Here is a 26,437-nt window from a genome sequence, read left to right as displayed (position 1 = left end):
TCGGAACAGATGTACTCGGGGAAATGCTGGGAGAAATGTGGCAAATTTTCAGGGAATATTTGCAAGGTGTTCTGCATATGTATGTCCCATTGAGGCAGGGAAAGGATGGTAGAGTAAATGGACTATGGTGTACCAAGTATGTAGTAAATCTAATTAAGAAAAAAAACTTACAAAAGGTTGAAGAAACTAGGTACTGTTAGAGATCTAGAAGACTACAAGGTTTCCAGGAAATATCTTAAGGATGAAATTCGGAGAGCTAGAAGGGGCCATGAGAGAACCTTGGTGAGCAGGATTAAGGAAAACCCCAAGGCATTGTGCAAGTATATAAAGAGCAAGAGGATGAGCCATGTGAGAATAGAACCTATCAGGTGTGATAGTGGAAGTGTGTGCATGGAGCTGGAGAAGGTAGCAGAGGTACTTAATGAACACTTTGCTTCAGTATTCACCAGGGGAAAGGACGTTGGAAATTATGGGGTTGACTTACAGCAGACTGAAACACTTGAGCATGTAGATATTAAGACAGAGGATGTGCAGAAGCTTTTGAAAAGCATTAAGTTAGATAAGTCACCGAGTCTGGACGAGATGTAACCCACACTACTGTGGCAAGCAAGGGAGGAGATTGCTGAGCCTCTGGCAATTATCTTTGCATCATCAATAGGGATAGGAGAAGTACCAGAGAATTGGAGGGTTGCAATTGTTCAAGAAATGGAGTAGAGACAACCCAGGAAATTATAGATGAGTGTGTGATACTTCAGTCATGGGCAAGTTGTTGGAGAAGATCCTGAGAGGCAGTATTTATGAGTATTTGGAGAGACATAATCTGATTAGGGATAGTCAGCATGGTTTTGTCAAGGGCAAGTTGTGCCTTTACGAGCCTGATTGAATTCTTTGAGGATGTAACAAAGCACATAGATGAAAGTAGAGCAGTGGATCTAGTCTAAATGGATTTCAGTAAGGTATTTGATAAGGTTCCCCATGAAAGGCTCCTTCAGAAAGTAGGGAGGCCTGGGATCCAAGGAGACCTTGCTTTGTGGATCCAGAATTGGTTTGCCCACTGAAGGCAAAGGGTGGTTGTAGATGGTTTGTATTCTGCACAGTGATCAGTGGTGTTCCGTAGTGATCTGTTCTGGGGCCCCACTTATTAGTGATTTTTATAAATGACCTGGATGCAGAAGTAGAAGAGTGGGTTAGTAAGCTTGCTGATGACAAAAAAGTTGGGGGTATTGTGGATAGTCTGGAGAGTTGTCAGAGTTTACAGCGGGACATTGATAGGTGCAAAACTGGGCTAAGAAGTGGCAGATAGAGTTCAACCCACATACGTGTGAGGTGGTTCATTTTGGTAGGTCAAATTTGAAGACAGAATATGATATTAATGGTAAGACTCTTGTGACATGGAGGATCAGAGAGATCTTGGGATCCATGTCCATAGGACACTCAAAGCTGCTGCGTAAATTGACAGTGTTGTTAAGAAGGTGTATGGTGCGATGGCCTTCATCAACCGTGGGATTGTGTTCAAGAATTGAGAGGTAATGTTGCAGCTATATAAAACCTTGGTCAGATCCCACTTGGAGTACTGTGCTCAGTCTGGGTCACCTCACTACAGGATACTATAGGGAGTGTGCAGAGGAGATTGGTAAGGATGTTGCCTCGATTGGAGAGTGTGCCTTATGAGAATAGATTGAGTAAACTTGGCCTTTTCTCCTTGGAGCGACAGAGGATGAGAAGTGACCTGATACAGGTGTATAAGATGATGAGAGGTATTGATCTTGTGGATGGCCAGAGGCTTTTTCCCAAGGATGAAATGGTTAACATGAGGGGGCATAGTTTGAAGGTGCTTGGATGTAGGTACAGAGGGGATGTCTGAAGTATGTTTTTCACACAGAGTGGTGGGTGAGTGGAATGCACTGCCAGTGATGGTGGTAGAGGTGGATAAAATAGGATATTTTAACAGACTCTTAGATAGGTACATGGAGCTTAGAAAAATAGAGAGCTATGTGGTAGTGAAATTCTAGGCAGTTTTTAGAGTAGGCACAACATTGTGGGCTGAAGGGCCTGTAATGTGCTGTAGATTTCTATGTTCTAAAGTAAGCATGGTTTCCTTAAGGGATAATCTTGCCTGACAAACCTGTTGGAATTCTTTGAGGAGATTACAAGTAGGATATATAAAGGGGATGCAGTGGATGTATATTTGGGCTTTCAGAAGGCTTTTTGACAAGATACCACACATGAGGCTGCTTACCAGGTTAAGAGCCAATGGTATTACTGGGAAGTTATAGCATGATTAGAACATTGGCTGATTGGTTGGAGGTAGTGAGTGGGAATAAAAGGATCCTTTTCTGGTTGGCTGACAGTGCCTCGTGGTTTTCCGCAGGGGTTGGTATTGGGACCTCTTCTTATTTATTCTGTATATCAGTGATCTAGATGATGGAATAGATGGCTTTGTTGCCAAGTTTGAAGACAACAAAGATTGGTGGAGAGACAGGTAGTATTGATGAAACAGAAAGACTAGAAGGAATTAGACAGATTAGGAGAAAGGGCAAGAAAGTGGCAAATGAAATACAATGTTAAAAAATGTATGGTCATGTACTTTGGTAGGAGAAATAAATGTGCAGACTATTTTCTAAATGGGGAGAAAACCAAAAATCTGAGATGCAAAGGGACTGGGGAGTCCTTATGCAGAACACCCTAAAGTAGCCTTTCTCAACCTTTTTGCCCTGGAAGAACCCTTGAAATAATTTTCAGGTCTCAGGGAACCCCTGCATAAAATTTATTATATCTACAGTTCACAGTACATTAGCATGATCAGTAAGTTGTAGATACGATAATCGACAAATAATTTTCAGTGCTCTTGAGTAGAGGATGAATTTTTAGCTAACCTTTCTTGAAAAAACAAGTAGTTGAGCTTAGCTTACCTGTCTTGAATTTAGTCTTTCTTACCCTTTCATAAATTTTAAAAACTCATAAGGCAAACATAATAAATTTCTGTTTAACCGGCTTATAAATGCTACAATATGACATTTATCGGTGAAATCTGTTGACTCATCAACCTAGATAGAGAAGCATTTATCACACAAAACCTCTTCAGCATCATGTGACATGTCATCAATCCGAGGACTTACTGTCCTGTCTGAGAGTGAAACCTTTTAAATTTCTCGTACTATATCTGTCCTAGCATTTTGCCTGCTATAGTTTAACATGCTGGCATTATTAGGTTCATACCAACTGTGTGACTTTTCCTTTTCTGGGTAATAAGTTCTGCTACTAAATAACTAGCTTCCTGAGTTCTTTTACTGACTGTGACTTTATTACTAAAAGCTTTATTCGGGGTTTTTTTTTTGAGATTCCAATAGCTGTTTTAAATGATCAGCTCTTTTATGTGTCATATGGTTATGATTTGTAGTTATTTTCTTTTCAATTTTGCTGGAACTATTGCTGCATTTATAAGCTGTGTGCCATAGATTTGGTACAATGGAACAGGAAAACTTGGATCAACAGTCCATATAAAACCCATTGATAAGTACAGTAGTTTTCATTGTAAAGACGTAATTTTTTTGGGTCCATTGTTGCACTAGTGTAACGAAATGACTTAGGAGATTATATTTCTTCATCGTTAATGGCATAATAAATAACTAAGCAGGAAAATCTGAAAAAAATATGAAAACTTCACAATACAATTCACTTCTAACCTACACAATCCACCTTTTGCAATGCTTACAACAACAGTAAAGTGGCAGGCCAGCAGCTGCAGTGCATAAAAATTCCTCTTTTGAATGAAAATTTCCCTCCAATTTCTACCACACTGGTAGTTTGTTCGCTCCTGTAAGTCGGTCGGCGGTGCATAAGGGTAAGTTGGTGGGAGGTAATTCAGGAGGGAGAGGCTGACGCCACAGCCCAAGTTGGGTGAGTCCATTCACTGCTCAGAAAATGCACTCCACGCTCCTCAAGAGCCTACCTACATCCTCCCCTCCACGTAATACAGTGCTCACCAATAATCAACTGCCTTCCCTATCTCGCATCAAAAACTGAGAATAAACACGGTCCTACTGCGCACTCACTGCCATACTGGACTGAGATTGCCAGTGGGGCTGATCAGACACTGCCCACCACTGTGAGCGCTAGCATCGCGCATTGCGTGAAGTTCTGAAAGCTATGTTTTTTTAAAAATTACAATCTCTTGCGGAACCTCTAGCAACCTCTTACAGAAACCCGGTTGAGAAACAGTGCCTGAAAGGTTAACTTGCAGAATGAGTCAGTGGTGAGAAAGGCAAATGCAATGTTAGCATTCATTTCGAGAGGCCAAGAGTATAAGAGCAGGGATGTGGTGCTGAGGCTTTATAAGGCACTGGTGAGGCCTCACCTTGAGCATTGTGAACAGTTTGAGGCTCCTTATCTGGGAAAAAATATGCTGCCATTCGAGAGAGTTCAGAGGAGGTTTACAGGGATGATTCCAGGAATGAAAGAGTTATCATATGAGGAACGTTTGATGGCTCTGGGCCTGTGCACGCTGGAATTTAGAAGGATGGGGGGGGGGGGGTGGGTGTTGCAAGGCCTAGACAGGAGTGATGTGGAAAGGATGTTTCTCATGCTGGGGGAATTTAGGACAAGAGAGCACAGGCTCAGGATAGAGGGGATTCCATTTCAAACAGAGATGCGGAAAAAATCTCTTTGGCCAGAAAAAGATGAATTTGTGGAATTTGTTACAGCAGGCAGTCGTGGAGGCCAGGTCGTTTGGTGTATTTAAGGCAGAGCTTGATATGTTCCTGATTGGATATGGCATCAAAAGTTTACGGGGAGAAGGCCAGGGAGTGGGACTGAGGAGGAGTAAAAGGATCAGCCATGATTGAATGGTGGAGCAGACTCGATGAGCCAAATGGCCTAATTCTTCTCCTATGTCTTATGGCCTTATGGATTTGTGAATTTAGTAGATGATTTCCACACTACGGATGTGACTACACTTAATGATCTGGTTATTCTGTCTTCTCCACTACCCCACCCCACCCCCACCACATCTGGTAGAAGGTCCAAAAGCTTGAGAATACCTATCAGCAGGCTCAAGGACAGCTTCCATCCTGAAGTGTTGAAACCCTTGTTCAAGATTCAGAATTTCAGATTGATTAATGTCATATCCTGTATACAAGTGTAAAGGAGAACAAAATAATTGTTACTCCAGATCTGATGCAGCCAAACACAAATACCAAAGACAAAGAACACAATAATAATAGAAAAACATAATAAATATAAATACATAAGATGGCTTCTCTACAGTACATAGATTGATGGTATGTCCATAAAGTGATGCTAGACACAGGACTTCATATATCATAGCAATGAACCCTTAACCTCTTGACCAGCATTCAATTTGTTAAAATGCAGAACACAATGAAAAGAAACCTTTGTTGGAACTAAATCTGTACACAAGATTTGGCCATTGGTCGTACTTTCTTGTGCACATTCTGCACATCATGTAATTAAATGTCAGACTTAAACCTGACAATACGGCATGTATTTACTGTAGATGAGTTTCCCACAAGTGTCACACCTAAAGTTGTTCATGTTGTAATTGTATTCTTTTATTTGGGTATGAGTGTCTGTATGACAATAATTAATGAAACGTCAAATGAAAATCAAGCATGTTCTTCTGTCTTGATGTTTATAGGTTACCTTAGCAACCTCTGTGAACGGCAATCGTGTGACGAATGGATTGGGAAGGCTGGATGAAACCAAAAGTAAGGCATATTTGTACTCTTTTGGTTTATATTGCTTTTTGAGAAATGGCAGATATTTTTGTTAATCATGGTCACTAATGTAGGTAATATCAGTGAAAATTAAATAAAAATGAAAATGCTGGAAATTCTCAGATCTGCATCACTCTATAGTTTATGCAGAAGAGATTGTGTCTTACAAATCTGATTGAGTTTTTATATGAGATAACTAAGAAAGTTGATTATGACAAAGCAGTAGAAATGTTTTATGCAAACTTTAGTAAAGCTTTTGACATTGTAGGATGGTCCAGAAGGTTAAGCTGCAAAGGATCTGAGTCATATTGGCAAACTGGACCAGACTGGATCCAAACTTGAAATAAGAGGCAAAGGCTACTTTTACCTAACCCTGATGAGTTGTCTTGTCCTGAAACATTGATTATTCATACCCCTCCATAGATGCTGCCGGAGCTGCTGACTTCCTCCAACATTTTGTGTGTATTGCTCAGGATTTCCAGTATTTGCAGAATCTCTTATATCACAAGTATTTTTGTGACTGAGAGTCTAACAAATAGTGCATTAGAGGGATCTGTGCTTGGACCATTGTTTTAAAAATATATGTGAGTGTAAGGGGTTTGTAGATAACATGAAAATTGGTGGACATAGATAGTGAAGGAGATTGGCTAAGAATGCAGTGAAACATACAGCGGATCATCTGTAAAGTTGATAGGGATGGAGCAGAACTTAATCCTGGAAAAATAAAGTACCGTAATGCACTTTGGGAAAGTACTTTCTGGGAGATCATACAGAATAAATGGCAGAGACCTTATAAGCATTGTTGTACAGAGAGACCTTAGGGTGCAAGTATGTAGCTCCCTGAAAGTGTGATGCAGTTGAATAGACTGGTGAAAAAGACATTTGCTGTACTTGCTACATAGACTGAGCCATTGAATACAAGAAGGGGGATGTAATGTTGCAGCTGTATAAAACGTTGGTTAGATTACACATAGAAAATATGTATAATTCTGATTGCCACATGACAGGAAGGAGATGATAGCAATAAAAAGAGTGCAGAAGATGTTCACCAAGACATCGCCTAGAGTGGAATTTTGTAGTTACAAGGACTTCCTGTAAGATGGCAGTGCACTCAGAAGCAGCAGGGTCTCAGGGGCCAACTAAACACGTTTTAGTCTTTATTAAATGTCTTTTTTACGTTGCAAGACAATGCCGGACTTTGAGAGCTTTGGGTGCTGCAGGTCTACCCCATCAGGGAGCTGCTCATTGGTAGAGGAGCTAGAAGAGCTGGACTTGGTGTGGACTGTGTTGCTACCTGCTACAGAAGGCACCAGAGTTAGTGTGTGAAGACGGCGGGTGATTGCCTTGGACGTTTCTCTTGCGATTGCAAGACTCTGATGGACATTGATAATATAAGATGCCGCAGGCCCGTCTCCCTCATTTGTTGGACTAACAGATGGCAGGGGGGCTGCATGGCCTTGGTTGTAGCAAGGATTAGGCCTCAAGCTGCAGGCTTGCCAGCTGCTGCAGTCCAGCAGAGGAGACAGTAGAGGTGGTGAGCGCACTCAGTTTGGAACTGGCCTCCCCCATCGCTGCTGCACTGTTCCATCAGTGGAATGACAAGTTGGATTGCGTGCGTGTGTTTTTCTGCAGACTGCTGGGAACTGCATCATCAGTTTGCAGGACATGTCACTCACGGTTTTTGGCCCTATATTTTTTGTATGACTGTATGTTTGCTTGTTATCTTGAATGTGCTGTGTTGTGCTGTGTATGTTTTTCACCTTGGCCTCAGAGGTATGCTGTTTAGTTTGGCTGTATTTATGTATGGTTGAATGATAAACTTGAACTTGAGAAACAGAAATTGGATAGGCAGTGTTTGTTCCTATTGGAACATTGGAGGTTGAGGGATAGCCTTATATAGGGGCCTTATAGAATTATAACAGGCGTAGGTAGATTCTGAATCTTTGCTGCAAGACGGTGGGAGTCTAAAACCAGAGGGAATAGGTTTAAAGTGAGAGGGAAAGAATTTAAGGGGGATGTGAGAAGTAAGTTTTTCACACAGGTAATGGTAAATATCTGAAACAAAATGCCAGAATAAGTGGTTGAAGCAAATACAATTGCAATATTTGAAAAGCATGTGCTCAGGTCCTTGGACAGGAAATGTATAATGGAAGCAGGCTTACAGATCGAAGGGATTATTGGTGAAGAGATTACCTTTTGAATCAGGACCAGGATTATTGTCATTGACATACATCAAGAAATTTGTTGTTTTTTGGCAGCAGGACAGTCGAAGACAAACTACTAGAAGTTACAATAATAAATAAAAGGGAAATAGCGAGTTAGTGTTCACGGATTCATGGACGATTCAGAAATCTGATAGCAGAGGGGAAGAAGCTTTTCAGGCTCTATCTGTACTTTGATGGTAGAAGGAGAAGAGGGCATGTCCCAGGTGATGAGCATGCTGATAAACTGAATTATTGAACCTGTCCTCTAGAATTTAGGAGAGGTGATGTCACTAAAGCTTGGAAGTTTCTCTGTTCCATTCATAAACTGAACATGACAGCAAGTGATGTGGTGAATTGCTACTGCCCCATATTGAACTTATTATTTCTGGACCAGCAGCAAGAGATTTACTCCAGAGGCCTGAATTTGAGGTTGATCATGCCAGCTGAGGAATTTAAACTCCTGTAAGTAAAGATAATCACGAAAATTTCAGAATATTGTAAAAACCCTTCCAGTTGACTGATGCTCTTCAGGGAAGGAAGCCTATTATTTTTATCCAGTCTAGTCACAGTTATTGGCTCTTAATTGTCTCCTCTTAAGGATGGACAATAAGTACTGATATGTCTGATGAAGTTCACATCTTTGACAGAATAAAAAAAAGAACTTTTGAGTAAATTGGTAAATTAGCTTTGAACGACATTTAGGGAGTGGAGACGGCAAACATGAATGTAGATGTGACAAATTCTCAGCCAACTTTCATCTGAAAAGTAATCAAAGTGAAGGAAGTTAGTACCTGCAATTAAAATTTCACAGATTACTGGATAAACTGCTATAATTTAAAGTTTAGTTTCAAGAAACAAAATTAGTCAGAACAGCACATGTGCTGTCTTGCAGAATATTGGGGGATTCTGTTGGTAGGGTAAGTGAAAGCAAAAATCAGAAGCATATAAAAAAAGAGCAAATTTTCAAAAACTGATCAGTGATAGTGGTATGATCCATGCAGATAATTTTTATCTTTGCATTTCAGATAAAGTGAATCTTTGTTTAATAATCCTTTTACTGTGACATTGACAGGCGGTGAGGGTTTCCCGATATAACTGCCTTGCAGCAATTGTAAAGTTTTTTTCTGTGTGTGTGCTCCAGGTATTTTATATGCCCATGGGACTGTGTTGATAGAATTCCTCAATGAATTGAGTGATATTTAGGTGTAAGTAGATGAATTCCTCTTTTATATATTCAAAAGTCAATCCCAAAGAATAAAACTATTTACTGATCCTTTCCCGATCTACCTGAGCCATTCAACTTGCCCACTCTGTAATAGTAAAAATTTAAGGTTCTATTAATATTATTAAGAGTATTTATTGCTAGGATCATGCAGCTTTGCTTCAATTTATTTGCAGGATTGAATTACTGTATACTCACATTATTACACTTTAACATTCATCCAGAGCTGCACTCGCTCTCGTTACTAGGCAGCTGACGTTCACATAATTAGTAGAAAATCAAATGCAGGAGCCATCAGTTATTACCTCTGTCTCGCTGGCTTTCTTTTGACAAATAGGCTGAAAGATGTTTTTCCTGTAGTTAGAAACCTCAACAACAAGAATAACGAGCATGTATTTCCTTATTCTGTCTCAATCATTGTATGTATTACTGATTTTCTTACTGCCATACTATATCATGACCTTAAATGTCAGCAGAACTTTCGACCACTCCAGAGTGTCTTCAATACTTGCATGCACTTACACTAAGTCAAAAATGCACTTCATTTGCATCAATGAGGGAAAAAACTGTAGTTTCATTACATAATCGAACCTTGCTTGAAACACAAGGTGACAATTTCTATATTTGGTGCCCCTGTAATTTACCTCAAGGCATATAAAAAGTAAGGAACTTTAACTGCAAGCTATTTTGGGTATAAATCGAGGTTTCATGGGTGTCTGCACTATTTTGGCATAACAGTGTAAACTGGACTTACTGATGAAATTAATCACTATTGCAAATTTCTTGCTATTGTGTTCATTTGTTAGACTTGAATGCATTCTAAAATTTAATCAGAAAGATATATGTGTGTATTTTATATTTGATAGGAAACTGACTACACTAATCAAACTGGTAAATGTTTTTGCGTAGTCTTTCTGGTAATTTTCAGAGATTTAAAATTAGCTTTCTCATTTGTAGTGAATGCGATATCATGTTACAAATGTTGACTTTTTTGTTCACCCTTAACTAAAAAGATTCTTAATTAATGCAAAGAAAATGGGAGGCATATTTTAAAATACTGGATCCAATTGCACTAGAATTTGAAGACCTGTGATCACGTAAATGAATTTGAACAGAAACTTAAATCATTTGCAAAGCCAATGCAAGTCCTGTTTGCCATTTAGAGCAAAACTGAAACTTTGTCCATTGATCTATAAATAAATGTTAAATGTTGCTGCTCTGCAACACTTGCTTTATCTTGCAAAGCACCTCTTGGCAGAGGCAGACAGTAATGATCATAATCACCTTCAAAGCACCAGAGTAGCCTTTGCTCAAGTGAACATCAGCCAATTTTGAATTTGCTCATCTTTCACAGCCTCAGGGCATTCCAACATACTTTACGTGTTAGATATATACATGTTATTGTAACACAAAACATCATAATCACTTTATACAGAGCAAGATTCCATACATGATAATTACTAAATAATATATTTTACAGCATATATGTCAAACTCAAGGCCCGCGGGCCAAATCCGGCCCACGGTGGAATTATCTTTGGCCCGCGAGATAATATCTAATTACTATTAAAGCTGGCCCCAGTAATCGAAGCGCCTATGGCGTATGATATGGCTAATGCTGAGTTTATTCAGGTACCAGGTTTTCAGGGTTTTTAGTGTTTATTCGGCAGCCTTGCTCGGCAGTCTTCTTCATAAGAAACGGAATTTGTAAAGTGAAACACTTTGTAGTTATAGCAGAGACTGAGACACATGAGAGCAGGCTGAAAAAACGGAGGCAACGAAAGCTGCGTTCGCACGCGTCCGACTGATCCGGCCCGCATGAAGCTGCATTTTGCTCAATCCGGCCCGTGACCTAAAATGAGTCTGACACCCCTGTTTTACAGTGTCAATTGAAGGATAAATATTGGCAAGATACTGCAGCTAACATATGTTCTTCTTTAGAAATATGTTATTGAATTTTTACATCTGCCTGAGTATAGATGTGACCTCAGTTTAATGTCCCATCTGACAAAAGATCCTCTGATAACACATAACCAGTGATCCAAGAAGTCCAGGTACGACCTATGGAAGGCTATCATGAGAACAAAAAAGCAATTCTGGTGAAATTAGTGACAAAATCGTGTGCAAGCCATTGCTTCCTTGAAGGCAAACTCTAACATCATCAATGGTTGTGATGCTTCACTCACAGATGAGCTGAATGCCTTTTATGCCCACGTTATGTCGACACGTACATTCGAATGCTGTTCATAGACTACAGTTCAGCATTCAACATTTCTCTGAGAAACTGATTGGAAAGCTGAGCCTACTGGGCCTGAACACCTCCCTCTGCAACTGGATACTAGACTTCCTGACTGGGAGACCTCAGTCAGTCTGGATCGGAGGCAGCCTCTCCAACACCATCACACTGGGCACGGGGGCCCCCCCAGGGCTGTGTGCTCAGTCCACTGCTGTTCACTCTGCTGACCCATGACTGTGCTGCAACACACAGCTCGAACCATATCATCAAGTTCGCCGATGACACGACCGTGGTGGGTCTCATCAGCAAGAACGACGAGTCAGCATACAGAGAGGAGGTGCAGCAGCTAACGGACCAGTGCAGAGTCAACAACCTGTCTCTGAATGTGAACAAAACAAAAGAGATGGTTGTTGACTTCAGGAAGGCACAGAGCGACCACTCTCCACTGAACATTGACGACTCCTCGGTAGAGATTGTTAAGAGCACCAAATTTCCTGGTGTTCACCTGGCAGAGAATCTCACCTGGTCCCTCAACACCAGCTCCATAGCAAAGAAAGCCCAGCAGTGTCTCTACTTTCTGCGAAGGCTGAGGAAATTCTTCCACCCCCCATCCTCATCACATTATGCAGGAGTTATATTGAGAGCATCCTGAGCAGCTGCATCACTGCCTGGTTTGGAGATTGCACCATCTCAGATCGCAAGACCCTGCAGCGGATAGTGAGGTCAGCTGAGAAGATCATTGGGGTCTCTCTTCCCGCCATCACGGACATTTACATTACATGCTACATCCACAAAGCAAACAGCATTATGAAGGACCCCACGCACCCCTCATACAAACTCTTCTCCCTCCTGCCATCTGGGAAAAGACACCAAAGCATTTGGACTCTCACGACCAGACTGTGTAACAGTTTCTTCCCCCAAGCCATCAGACTCCTCAATACCCAGAGCCTGGACTGACACCAACTTACTGCCCTCTACTGTGCCTATCGTCTTATTTATTATTTATTGTAATGCCTACACTGTTTTTTGTCTCTTTATGCAGTCCTGGGTAGGTCCGTAGTCTAATTTTTTTTTTCTGTGTTGTTTTTACGTAATTCAGTGTAGTTTTTGTACTGTTTCATGTAGCACCATGGTTCTGAAAAATGTCTCATTTTTACTGTGTACTATACCAGCAGTTATGGTCAAAATGACAATAAAAAGTGACTTGACTTGACTTAAAAGGGAGAATAAAACTATACCTGTGCAAATTCATGCAGCATCTGGCTACCCTGCGATATCAGTTTCAGAGGCTGACATCAGAACATCTTTCAAGAGGGTGAACCCTTGTAAGGATTCAGTCCCTATTGGTGTACCTGACAGGACATTGAAAACTTGCGCCAACCGACGGGCTGGAGTCTTCAGGGACATCTTCAACTTCTTGCTGCTGCAGCTGGAGGTTCCCTCGAACTTCAAAAGGGCACCAATCATACTGGTTCCCAGGAAGAGCAGGGTGGCCTGTCTCAACAACTATTGCCCAGTATCACACACATTTACAGTGAGGAAGTGTTTTGAGAGGTTGGTCGTGGCTAGAATGAACTCATGAAGTTCAGGAAGAGGAAACTGGGAGGACACACTGCAGATCTCATCAAGGGGGTCATCAGTGGAAAGGATGAGCAGCTTCAAGTCCTTCAGTGTCAACATCTCTGAAGATCTATCCCAGGCCCAACATATTGTTGCAATTATGAAGAAACACGCCAGTGACTAAATTTTGTTTTAGAAGTTTACGTTGTATTGGTCTGTCATCAAAGACTCCAGGCAAATTTCTACAGATGTACTGTGAAGAGCGTTTTCACTGGTTGCGTCACCGTCTAGTATGGAGGGGACACTGCACAGGATCAGAAAAAGCTGCAGAGGTTTGTAGAGTCAGCCAGCTCCATCACGAGTATAAGCATCCCCACCATGGAGAACATCTTCAGAAAGTGGTGCATCAATAAGGTGGCATCCATCGTGAAGGACCTTCACCATCCTGGACGTGACCTCTTCCCATTATTCCCATCAGAGAGGAGGTATAGGAGCCTGAAAGCACACACTCAACATTTTAGGAACAGCTTCTTCCACTATTCTATCAGATTTCTGAACATGAACCCTACCTGGTGATTTTGCTCTCTTTTTGTGCTATGTATTTATTATTATATTTTTCTTGTTTTAACTTATACCTATTTTTATGCATTGCATGGCTGCCACAAAACAACAAATTTTATAGCATATGTCAGTGATAATAAACCTGATTCTGAGCACTCCAGTTGTGCTGCACTCAAATAGCAGGTGTGTAAAATGGGGTTAACAACCTCCAAGATACTGACTCTGGGTACAAATGTAAAACCAATAGTTGATACCTTTAAAAAGTAAACAGAAGGAAGAATAATGCTTCATTTGGTGAAGTGCACAGTTCACAATTATTTATTTCATTTATAATCTGTATTCATTAAATAGTATCATGCTAATTTCCTCTTTGCTCCATTACCACAGATGCTTGGTTACACAAATATAAGTTGTTACAGCCCCAGTTAATACCATGGCTTAACATTGGCAAGAGCCACATTGCTTTTGTCTTACTGACTGTTAAATGTTATTTCGGAAATACTTCAGTAGAAGCAGTGCGAATTAAGTAAACTATCTTACTGAGGCATTAGCAAAGAGAACACCTTCGGTTGGTAATTTGGTTGTAATAGTACTTCTATATTATTTCCTGCATAGAACACACAAGTAATTAAAGTCAACCAAAGATTTTCAGTGTTGGAATTGATAAAGTCACTTAGTCAAACATGAGGGTGAGAGAAAAGGCATCTCCATCCCAGGGGGGAATTCACCAAACTGAACTTTGTCTAAATGACCCAGCTCTTGGCTCCAGGTGCCCAAGTTCGATCCAGAACATGGATAGTGTCAATGCAGAGTTTGCACATTCTCCATGTGAATGCTTCAGTTTCCTGGATTTTCCAGTTTTAGGCCAACATCCTAAAGATGTGCCTTAATTAGCCACTGTAAATTACCCATGTATGATAATACTTAGAGGAAAGGAGAAATGGTCAGACCAGTGGAGAGAGAATCATTTACAGGAATATAGGAAGTGAAAGGAGCAAGGGAATAGGACCAATGATTTTGCACCACTGGGAGTTGGCATGAACACAATGGACTGAATGGCCTCCTTTTGTGTTATTAGAAGTGTTGTGTATTTAATATTTCAGTAGTGTTTGAGTAATGTTGAATATATATTGTTTGATTAAACATTCTTGTTCATTTAAATAATTGATTACAGATTATACGTAATAGTACATTAATGGTATACATCACCACATCGCCACGTCATACGTATGCACCTCGCTTAAAGTAAAAACAAAGTTAGACTTGCTTTCCCTGCTCTGTGTTTTTCTAGCAATTTGTCCTTGTGTTTTGGAGTTACACAATGAAACAGTGGCGATGAGGACGTTTTAAACAAGCCTGAAACAACTATCTACCTGTTGAAGGGCAGCGAGATGTTCAAATTTTTTTAAATGTGCAGCACGCTTTCTTCGCAAGAGAGAAATGGTCAAAAAGTTTTGACCTTTTTGTTTTAAAAAGGCAGAAAACAGATGAGTTCATGGGTTCATAAACAGTGAATGCCAAGTGATAATAATCATAAAGAAATTTTTAAAAAGCAGAAATGGCTGGCTACATCAGATAGATAGGCATGTTCGATTGCACAATGGATAACTAGCTCAGCTATAGTTGAGCTGTATTTTGAAGCAAATGAAATAGCCAATGAGAAGCAAGTGCAAGTTTTTCTGAGTGCAGTGGGCTTAAAGAATACAGTTTGCTTAGATGTTTTAACTGATTCAACCAAACCAGCGGAAATGAGCTTTGCTGCTATCATGAAAGTAATATGGGAATATTTAGAACTGAAAGTTTTGTTGATTGTAGGTTTCATAACTAGAATCAAAAGGAAGGGGAACGTGGCTGAATTGAAGAGATTGAGCATTGTCAGTTCAGTAATGGGTTTAATGATGCAATGAGAGACTGTTTAGTTTGTGGAATCTTACAAGAAAGCATTTGAAAACGGCTATTAGATGAAGTATAACTCACAGTTAAAAGAGCAGTAGAAGTTGCCATATCAACGGAAACAGCATACAGAGTCATAATTAAGTTGTAGTCAGGAATGAAATTGAGGGTAAACAAAATTACAATGTCTAAGCACAAATTGGCCTGGCCAAAAAAATTGTGTTACAGGGGCTCACATACACTAGGCCAATGCAGGATTAAAGGCAAAACTTGAAGAAAATGCAACAAAGAACATGTTAGGCAGACTAACATAAATGGACGGCATAGGAAAGAGATATAGATAAAAAGTATAGTTGCAGTTTCAAAAAGAGCACTATTCTGCATGCTGTTGATGAAAAATATGATCATGATGAGAGTGACACAGGACTGAGTAGCCTTGAGATTTACAATGTGAAAATGAACAGAAGACAGGCAATATGGATTGCACCAAAAGTAAATGGCAAATGAATAAAAATGGAATTGTATACTGGCTCAGCTGTTTCAGTCATTCCATGAAATGAGTTTAAACAGCTTTTCAAAGTAATTGAACTGAAGCCTGCAGATATCCAACTAAGAACATATACTGGAGAAAAGATAACTCCTGTGGGAATGACACTCATATCATTGAAGTATAAAAACCAGCAAGACCCATTGGGCTTGTATGTGGTAAACAGGAGGGCCAGCATTGTGGGGCAGTGATTGGCTGGGGCAACTATAACTTGATAGGAAATCCATCCACTATTTGCATGTTGCATCCCCTGTAATACAGTCAACTGAAAGTGAATGAAGAAAGGTACTGGATGTTGCCACAGCAGTGTTTAAGGATGGAATTGGAAAACTCAAACATATCAAGGGTAAAATAGTGTTAAATGAAAATGCCACACCCAAGTTTTATAAAGTCTGTTGGGTTCCTTATACCATACATGATAAAGGGAGCCACTGAGTTAGATTGCACAGAGGCTGAAGGGATTCTTTCCAAGGTTGAGTGTAGCCCATGGGCAACACCAGTGGTCCCAGAAGACAAAAAGAATGGGTCTGTGGTGATTTTAAGGTAACCACCAGCCTATACCGAAAGTAGATTGATACCCTCTGCCCAGCATAGAGGATATCTTTACAAATCTTTCTGGAGGAAAACACTTAAGTAAAGTTGACAGCTGAGGCCTACCTACAGAAGGAGATGGAAGAAGAGACCAAAGTATTTCTTACCATAAACCCTCACAAAGGGCTTTATCGCTCTAATAGGCTTATATTTTGGAGATTCTGCTGCACACTAGCAGAAAGCTATGGACCAGGTGCTCCAAAGCTGTTCAGGCACTCAGTACTCCCTGGAATACATCATTGTTATCTGTGAGGATGACAAGGAATATGGCCAAAATCTCAAGACATTGTTAAAAATGTTAGCAGATTATGGTGCCAGAGCATGATGCAACAAATGTAAATTATTTAAACCAAGCATCACTTACTCTGGTCGCACTATTGATGCACAAGGATTACACAGGTGTGCTGTGAAAATTCAAGCAGTGGTTGATGCCCCAAGGCCAAAGGTTTTGTCACACTTGTGGTTCTTTTTAGGATTTGTCAATTACTGTAACACGTTCCTGGCTACTATACTCCACCCCTTGAACTCATTATTACGTATCAGGAAGAAATGGCAATGGACAAAGCAGTGGGTGATGGCTTTCCAAAAGGGAAAAGAAACGGTGATGTAGTCACATATTATGATCCACATCCACTGAAGCTTGCCACGCACTGTTTGAGATGCCAACATCTCCAGAAGGAATATGTCCAGACTGTCGGAACCACTTCCTGCAGTGCCAGATCAACTCCTACAAGCACCATGGAGGAGGCCCCAGAACCTGAGATTGTTTCACAGCCACAAGTCTCCCCTGCCGAGCAGAGTGACCCCCCTCCCCCTTGCCAGGAAAGACATAATCTCACAAGAGTAAGAAATTTTTAACGAAGATTAAATCTTTAGGCCTGAATGGGAGAATGTAAAATTGACTAAGCTGTGGATGTCTATATAGTAGTTGTATTATACAGTGTACTGTATGTAAGTTAAGATGCATTTTATATTGATTTGGAGTTTCTAGCTACACAGGGAGTAGTGTTGTGTATTTAATATTTCAGTAGAATTTGAATAATGTTATAAATATTAAATACACAACAGAACCCATGGCATCACTTTGAGGAAAAGCAGTAATGGCTCAGCAAGTCAGAGACACAAAGTTAAAGCCAACCAATAATCCAAATGGCACCAAACAATAAGCACCAAGAAAAGTGTTGGGCAAGCACTTTGCTACCAATGTCTAACCTGGGCCTTCCCTCACTATGTAAAAACAAGTTAGTTACAACTGAAATAAGAATCTGGAAGAGCACTAGGAATGACAATAAAATACCACACAAAATATCATCATCAGACAAATACCAGGGATTCAAGCAAACTTCAATTCCTTCTAGAAACAACATAGGAAGTCCATTAGCACCTGGTATGAATGGAGAAGATTTTCTACCCAACTGTGTGTACGCTGAGGTAAATAAAAGAGAGCAAAGGCGGTTCATGGATATGATGTGTAGAGGTGATGTCTGAGATTTTCCTGAGTGGGGCTTGTTGCCTGCAATTGTACCTGCATTTCCCATTCCCCAGAACTGATGTTTTCCAAATCTGCTGGGTCAGATGGTTGTGGAGCTGTGCAGCGAGTTGGTGAGTGACAATGGGGTCTTAGTTAATGGCATAGGTAGAGTAGAGGAAGTGCTGTTTCTGAAACTCCATTAGATCCGTTTAACAGATGGCATAGCCCCACTCCCAGCCTTGTCGTGCATCAAAGGTTTTATCAATGCAAGTAATGAAAAAGCCATTAGAAATGAAATGAACAATTATGACTCTTTAAAATAAAATATCAGCTAAGTACACTTCAATTAAGTTAAATTAATTCAAGACATTAAACTAAACCCACATAAACAAAAAAAAACACTCCCTTTCAAGTGAATGTGTCATACAGCCTGAGCCAAGATCATGTGTTTCACATGCCTTTGCATGGCTGCTGAAACTCCACTGCCAAATTGTCAAAGTTCAAAGTAAATTTATTATCTTCAAAATGTTGGAGGAAACACCCAATGTGTCAAAAAAGAATGAGTCATGCAAACAGTAAAAAAAGTAGCCAGATATTACTAAGGACATGAACTGCAGAAATCTGAAAGTAAGAATGCAGAAAGGACCAACCAATCTTACTGCGTTGGTCTTATGCACAATTATTTTACCAGTGGCTAACAATAGATATACTTGAGTTTGATTCAGCACTAACTTAGTCCAGTGTTGTTAAACTAAGATATAGATTAATGTCACTCAATCAAATCGGAATAACCTTTTGAACACAATCACATAAATAAAAATGTAAATTAACCCATTAGTGGTGAGCAATGCCAGTGACTCAGGTTTAATTCCGCTATTGTCTGTAAGCAGTTTTTATGTTCTCTGCCTATGACTGTGTTGTTTTCCTCCTGGTGCTCTGGTTTCCTCACACATTTCAATGATGTGCGGTTTCATAAATTAATTGACCACATGGGTGTAATTGGTTGGCGTGTGCTTGCTGGGCCAGAATCTCTCCCTGATTTTGTCTGCTCTGGAAGTAGAGTCTAATTCTTGGGCAGCCAGCCTGACCAATCCTGTTGATGGAAGCCAATGTTCAGTTTGAAATTTAGTCTTCAGTGTAGTGCTGCCAATGAACTGCCAATGGTGAACAGTCGTCTGCTGTGTCTCCTAAATCTAAGCTGGCTCAGTATCAAGTGACCTAGAAAGCAATCAAGAATATGCATTTATGCGCCCAAGATGGTTGACACAGATTTAAGAATAACAAAACAGCAACTTTTCCCATCAGGTCTTTCGAAGAGCCATCCAATTGATCCTACTTTTGGTGAAGGGCAAATTCTTGACATCAACAGATTAGCATAATTCCAAAGAGCACAGAATCCAAGCAGTTACTTCAGTCTATTACTATTGAAGTCTTTCAAATAGGATGATGAACTACCATCTTGTCTGTTTTCTCAGATGCATGCAAATGGTACCATGGAACTATTTTGAAAGAAAGTAGCATATTATCTGTGAGGTCTCAGATATATCCTGGATAATGAATAATTGCTCATTGTGGGAGTTTGCTGTCTGCAAAATGGCTGATACACTTCCTACATTACACCTGGTACCACAGGTCAGAAATAGTTCATTGGCAATTTGAGGTGTGAAGGAGCCCACATAGATAAAATGAAAAATTATTCATGATAGAATTAGGCAGTCTTGCTTTGAGATTTTACTAATTGAAAGGACACTGTTGTAGCATATCCAAAGAGCTTGCTTTAAGGGATACAGGGAATGGTACTCAGTGGAATGTACAGTATATTTTTTAGGTTTATTAGACACAGTAATATATGTTGCTGCATTTTTTGGGAAGTAAGTCACTGCATTAAGAACTTATTTGAGGAGTTAAATGATCATTGATAAATTCCAGGCATTCATTCTGTTGTTGCTGGGTTCTCACCAGTTTCCTAACAACTAAGTAAAGATTACATTTGTTTATTCTCATAGGATTCCACAGTTGTGTTAGTATTAGAATAGAATATATGTATAGATTTAATATCAGAGCACTGATTTTAAAAAAACACAAAGCCAGGAACAATACTTCCAGCTAGAATTCTATGCAATTTGGTGTTCTGTAGGTGGAGGTAGTTCAGTAACAGGATTCTGCAGTTGTTCAGCTGAATCTAACTTTGTGCAATTGATTTGTTTGCAAATTGATTAATGATGCATTACATCTTGCCCATGCCTTACTGAATTCAATAAGTGGGTATCTGATTATTTGGGCATAATATCAATGTATAGCGGTGTGCTACACGCAACTCTGAAATAACGACATGGAGTCGTTAAACTGCAGTTACAAAAAGATTTTATTCGAACTTCGCGGCCTCACTTTAAAGCCTTCCTGATCCCACCCTCCCTGGGCGCGGATGCTGTAGGGGGCGTGTATTCACAGTCCTGTCCCGCGCGCGGGCTTTTCCCCTTGCTGGTGAAGCAGACTTGGCGCCCTTTTGGGACTGGCCTTTATGCCGGCGCGCTGGCTATTTGTGAGCCGGTTTGAGTGCGCTAGGAAGTGGGTTGCCACATAACCCCCCCCCCCCAGAACCGGCGCTACACCCCCCAATGTCCGCAGTCTGGGTCGGACCCTGTTTGGGAGGTCTGCCTCTGCGCCTCGGTGCCAGAAACTCGACCGGTTGCGCCACATCCACATGGGCCGGTTTGAGTCGGTCCACCGTGAAAACCTCCTCTCTCCCCCCAATGTCCAGCATGAACGTGGACCCGTTGTTCCTGATCACCGTAAGTGGCCCCTCGTAGGGCCGCTGTAGCAGTTGCCGATGCCTGCCCCTTCGTACAAACACAAACTTACAGTTCTGCAGGTCTTTGGGTACGCAGGTTGGGTTCTGCCCATGCTGCGAAGTGGGTATGGGGGCCAGGTTGCCGAGCCTCTCGCGTAGTCTGCCCAGGACTGCTGCAGGTTCTTCCTCGTGCCCCCTTGGGGCTGGTATGAACTCCCCGGGGACGACCAGGGGTGTGCCGTACACCAACTTGGCCGATGAGGTGTCTTTGGGCGCCGTGCAGATGCTGAGCAGGACCCAGGGAAGCTCGTCCACCCAGTTAGGCCCTTTGAGGCAGGCCATGAGAGCCGACTTCAGGTGACGGTTGAAACGCTCCACCAGGCCGTTTGACTGTGGGTGGTAGGCAGTGGTGTGGTGCAGCTGTGTCCCCAAAAGGCTGGCCATAGCTGACCACAGGCCGGAGGTGAACTGGGCGCCTCTGTCGGAGGTAATGTGGGCTGGTACACCAAAGCGGGATACCCAGGTGGCGATCAGTGCCCGGGCGCAAGATTCGGAGGTGGTGTCGGTGAGCAGGATCACCTCTGGCCATCTGGTGAACCGGTCCACGATAGTGAGGAGGTGCCACGCTCCTCGCGACCCTGGCAGGGGGCCCACGATATCCACATGAATGCGGTCGAAACGCCGGTGGGTGGTCTGGAACTGCTGCAGCGGAGCTTTGGTGTGCCGCTGCACCTTGGCCGTCTGGCAGTGCATGCACGTTTTGGCCCATTCACTGACTTGCTTGCAGAATCCGTGCCAAACGAACCTGTTGGAGACCATCCGGACGGTTGTCCTGATGGAGGGGTGCACTAAGTTATGAATGGAGTTGAAAACGCACCGCCGCCAGGCTGCCGGGACGACGGGACGGGGTTGGCCGGTGGTGACGTCACAGAGTAGGGTCCTCTCACCTGGGCCTATGGGGAGGTCCTGGAGCTGCAAACCGGAGACTGCAGTTCTGTAACTAGGGATCTCCTCGTCTGCCTGCTGCGCCTCTGCCAGCGCCTCAAAGTCTACCCCTTGGGAAAGGGCATGAATGTTAGGGCGAGAGAGTGCGTCCGCCACGACATTGTCCTTACCCGAGACGTGTCGGACATCCGTCGTGTATTCAGAGATGTAGGACAGATGGCGCTGCTGGCGGGACGACCAGGGATCGGACACCTTCGTGAACGTAAAGGTAAGCGGCTTGTGGTCCGTGAACGTGGTGAAGGGCCTACCTTCTAAGAAGTACCTGAAATGCCGGATTGCCAGGTATAGCGCCAACAGTTCCCGGTCGAAAGCACTGTATTTGAGCTCGGGTGGTCGCAGGTGTTTGCTGAAAAACGCCAGGGGTTGCCAGCGACCCTCGATGAGTTGCTCCAGTACCCCACCGACTGCCGTGTTAGATGCGTCCACTGTGAGGGTGGTAGGGACGTCCATTCTGGGGTGCAGTAGCATCGTGGCATTTGCCAAGGCTTCTTTCGTTTGAATGAAAGTGACGGCGGGCGACTCGTCCCAGGCAATGTCCTTGCCCGGACCCGACATCAGGGCGAACAGGGGGCGTATGATTCGGGCAGCTGAAGGGAGGAAGCGGTGGTAGAAATTTACCATACCCACGAATTCCTGAAGGCCTTTGATTGTGGTGGGTCGGGGGAAATGGTGGAATGCGTCTACCTTAGCGGGCAGAGGGGTTGCCCCGTCTGTAGTGATCCTGTGGCCCAGAAAGTCGATGGTGTTGAGCCCGAACTGGCATTTGGCCGGGTTGATTGTCAGGCCGTATTCACTCAGTCGGGCGTAGAGTTGACGGAGGTGGGACAGATGCTCCTGACGATTGCTGCTGGCTATGAGGATGTCGTCCAAATAGATGAAAGCGAAGTCCAGGTCGCGTCCCACCGCGTCCATTAACCGCTGAAACGTCTGTGCGACATTCTTCAGGTCGAACGGCATGCGGAGGAACTCGAAAAGGCCGAATGGGGTGATGAGTGCCGTTTTGGGGACGTCGTCCGGATGCATCGGGATTTGATGGTATCCCCGGACGAGGTCTACCTTGGAGAAGATCCGTGCGCCGTGCAGGTTTGCTGCAAAGTCCTGAATGTGCGGCACAGGGTAGCGGTCCGGTGTTGTAGCCTCGTTCAGCCTGCGGTAGTTGCCGCATGGTCTCCAGCCCCCTGTTGCTTGGGCACCATGTGCAGGGGGGAGGCCCGTGGGCTGTCGGACCGCCGTATGATCCCCAATTCCTCCATCCTCTTGAACTCCTCCTTCGCCAGTCAGAGCTTGTCCGGGGGGAGCCTTCATGCGCGGGCGTGGAGGGGTGATCCCTGGGTTGGGATGTGGTGCTGTACGCCGTGTCTGGGCATGGCTGCCGTGAACTGTGGTGTCAGAACCAATGGGAAATCCGCCAGGACTCTGGTGAAGTCATTGTCGGACAGCGTGATGGAGTCGAGGTGTGGGGCTGGCAACTGGGCTTCACCCAGGGAGAACGTCTGAAAGGTCTCGGCGTGGACCAGTCTCTTCCTTGGCAGGTCGACCAGCAGGCTGTGAGACCGCAAAAAATCCGCACCCAGAAGGGGTTGGGCTGCGGCAGCCAGTGTGAAGTCCCATGTGAACCGGCTGGAGCCGAACTGTAGCCGCACCGTACGGGTGTTGTAGGTCCTTACTGTGCTGCCGTTCACGGCCCTCAGGGTGGGACCCGGTGCCCTGTTGCGGGTGTCGTAACTCAAGGAGGTAAGACGCTGATCTCGGCACCGGTGTCGACCAAAAAGCGGTGTCCCGACCGCTTGTCCCACACATACAGGAGGCTATCCCGATGGCCAGCCGCTGTAGCCATCAGCGGCGGCTGGCCCTGGTGTTTCCCGGGAACTTGCAAGGCGGGCGACAGCGGCGGGCTTCTGCGCCCCACCGCTGGTGGTAGAAGCACCATTGTTCGTTGGTCTCCTCACCCCTGCCTCTGGGGTTAGCAGGCTCTGTGGCCAGGCCTGGTCTGGTTTGCTGCTGGGAGTGTGGCCTGGTGATCTGTGCGACGGACGCCCCACTCTCCTTCTTGGCGTTCCACAGCAAGTCTGCCCGGGCTGCCACCTTCTGGGGGTCGCTGAAATCCGCGTCGGACAGCAGCAGGCGTATGTCCTCGGGCAGCTGCTCCAGGAATGCCTGCTCAAACATGAGGCAGGGTGTGTGTCCTCCGGCCAGAGACAACATCTCATTCATTAAAGCCGATGGAGGTCTGTCTCCCAAACCATCCAGGTGCAGTAAGCGGGCAGCTCGCTCGCGCTGTGGGAGTCCGAGAGTCCTTATGAGCAGGGCTTTGAATTCCATGTATTTGCCATCCGCTGGGGGAGACTGTATGAACTTCTCAACCTGGGCCGCTGTGTCCTGGTCAAGGGAGCTCACCACGTAGTAGTAACGTGTGTCCTCCCAAGTTATCTGCCAAACATGGAATTGGGCTTCTGCTTGCTGGAACCATAGGTGAGGTTGCAGCGTCCAGAAGCTTGGCAGTTTCAACGAAACTGCATGAACAGATGCGGCGTCGGTCATCTTCGGCACAAATATCGTTTGGGCCGTCGGGGTCACCAATTGTAGCGGTGTGCTACACGCAACGCTGAAATAACGACACGGAGTCGGTAAACTGCAGTTACAAAAAGATTTTATTCGAACTTCGCGGCCTCACTTTAAAGCCTTCCTGATCCCACCCTCCCCGGGCGCGGATGCTGTAGGGGGCACGTATTCATAGTTCTGCGCGGGCTTTTCCCCTTGCTGGTGAAGCAGACTTGGCGCCCTTTTGGGACTGGCCTTTATGCCGGCGCGCTGGCTATTTGTGAGCCGGTTTGAGTGCGCTAGGAAGTGGCTATTTTACTGCTAGACCCTGGAACATATAGAAGTGGGGATTCTGGGAGTAAAAATAGTCAGAGTCAATTCATCTCTGTCGCCTCTTATGTCTACCAATCTTATTTCCTTCTCACCACTTCCCTATAATTCTGCTCCTCAATAGGTTTCAATAGGTTCATTTAGTGTCAGAGAAATGTATATAATATACATCCTGAAATTCTTTTTCTTTACAAGTATCCACAAAAACAGAGGAGTGCCCCAAAGACTGAATGGAAGTTAATTGTTGGAACCCCAGAGCCCCCCCCCCAGCTTCCCCCTCCCCCACACAAGCAGCAGCAAGGCAACGACCCTCCTCTTCCCCCACCAGCAAAATCATCGGCACCCTCCACCGAGCACTCAAGCGCGCAGCAAAGCATCAGTAAAGACTCAGACTTGCAGTACCCCAAAGACTATTCATTCACCCGCTAATTCAACATACCACAGGCTCTCTCTCTCTCTCCCTAATAAGGGAAAAAAAGAGGTGTCCCTGTTTCTTTTGAGCAGATAAGCAGTATGTTTGGAGCATCCTACTTTAAATGAGCATGTCTCCTCATGGTTAGAAGATGTCACAGATCTTTCATCATGGCCTTCTTTACATTGGGTTATGGCACAGTAGGAGCTGACTGGCCTAACCCTGTACCAATTGTATTAAAAGCATTCAAGTTCAGTGCAAAACCTAATGTGTCACCAGATGGAAGGGAGAGAGGAATGGAATGGTGTATTAGAGGAGAAGGGAGTAAGAAAGAGAACAGTAGCAACAGCTTAGCATGCATTTTTTAAATACATTGCTCTACCACCAGCCTCCATATCCAACTCCCACAAGCACAGCCATAGAATGTCTGGTGGTGGCTACTTTTTCTGCCTCTGCACAGCAAATTCCAGGCAGGTACAAAGGACTCCTGTCTTCTACTCCCTTACTATTACTGATCTAAAAGCTGTCCTCCACACTGTGTACAGATAGCCTTGCTTATTACTAGGATCTTTGCATGCATCTGCTGTAACATGCAATCATTGGAACCAGCAATAATGGAAGATTATTGATAGGGCTGTTCCTGGCTTCTGTGTTTTATCGGCCTGAAATCCTTTCTGCTTGGGTGAATTTTGAGGATAAACAACAACATCTATTTGAGAAACTAAAGTGAAAATTTGTTAAACAGATGGAGTAATATTAATTGGGAACATTGTGATAGTTAAAAATATTTATAAAACTCCTTTTCAGTTGAATAGACAGAACTGGCAGCTGCAATATTTCCTAGCTGTTTATCCAGCAATAGACTTCACACAGGTCTCAAATCATTCAATTTCTAATCATTCTTGAACACTCACCCTGAAATAAAGGGTAAGCACCTGCCTTATTAACATTTTAAGTGCACTTTCGGAGAGAAACAGCTGGAGACTACTGCCATTTAATTTACTGTGATATGTATTCAGATGAGTCACCACTGCAACAATAGTACCACCGGGAGCACACCTGCAAGCCCAGGTTACACTGACAGTGACTGGTTGAAACCCATACACAAAGAAAGGTCATTGTGAATTATACACGGATACTGTGTCATCTCTTCAATAGCTATAACATTGACTTGAAACACTAATCAGAAATGCGTACATTATTTAAAAGATGCGGCTGTCAACTAAATCCAGGGATTTTACAAGCTTCAATTATTAAAATTATGTACTATTTCTGGATTGATCCACTTCCCGCCATGGCTCACAGCTAGGAAGCAAACTGCAGAAATACAGGGGAGGTG

General features: G+C 43.3%; 1 protein-coding gene across 1 annotated transcript in view; it reads left to right on the top strand.

Annotated features, from left to right (window-relative positions):
• The window catches only part of LOC140730591 (uncharacterized), a 244,979-nt gene that overhangs the window by 205,715 nt on the left and 12,827 nt on the right, over positions 1-26,437 (top strand). Inside the window, exon 11 of the mRNA XM_073051258.1 lies at positions 5,657-5,726. Coding sequence (XP_072907359.1) covers positions 5,657-5,726 — 70 coding nt within the window. The remainder of the gene's footprint in view (positions 1-5,656; positions 5,727-26,437) is intronic.

This window comes from Hemitrygon akajei, chromosome 7 (genome assembly GCF_048418815.1).
Source record: "Hemitrygon akajei chromosome 7, sHemAka1.3, whole genome shotgun sequence".
Taxonomy (NCBI): domain Eukaryota; kingdom Metazoa; phylum Chordata; class Chondrichthyes; order Myliobatiformes; family Dasyatidae; genus Hemitrygon; species Hemitrygon akajei.
Note: the sequence above shows the minus strand (reverse complement) of the source record. Positions and strands in the feature narration are given on the sequence as shown.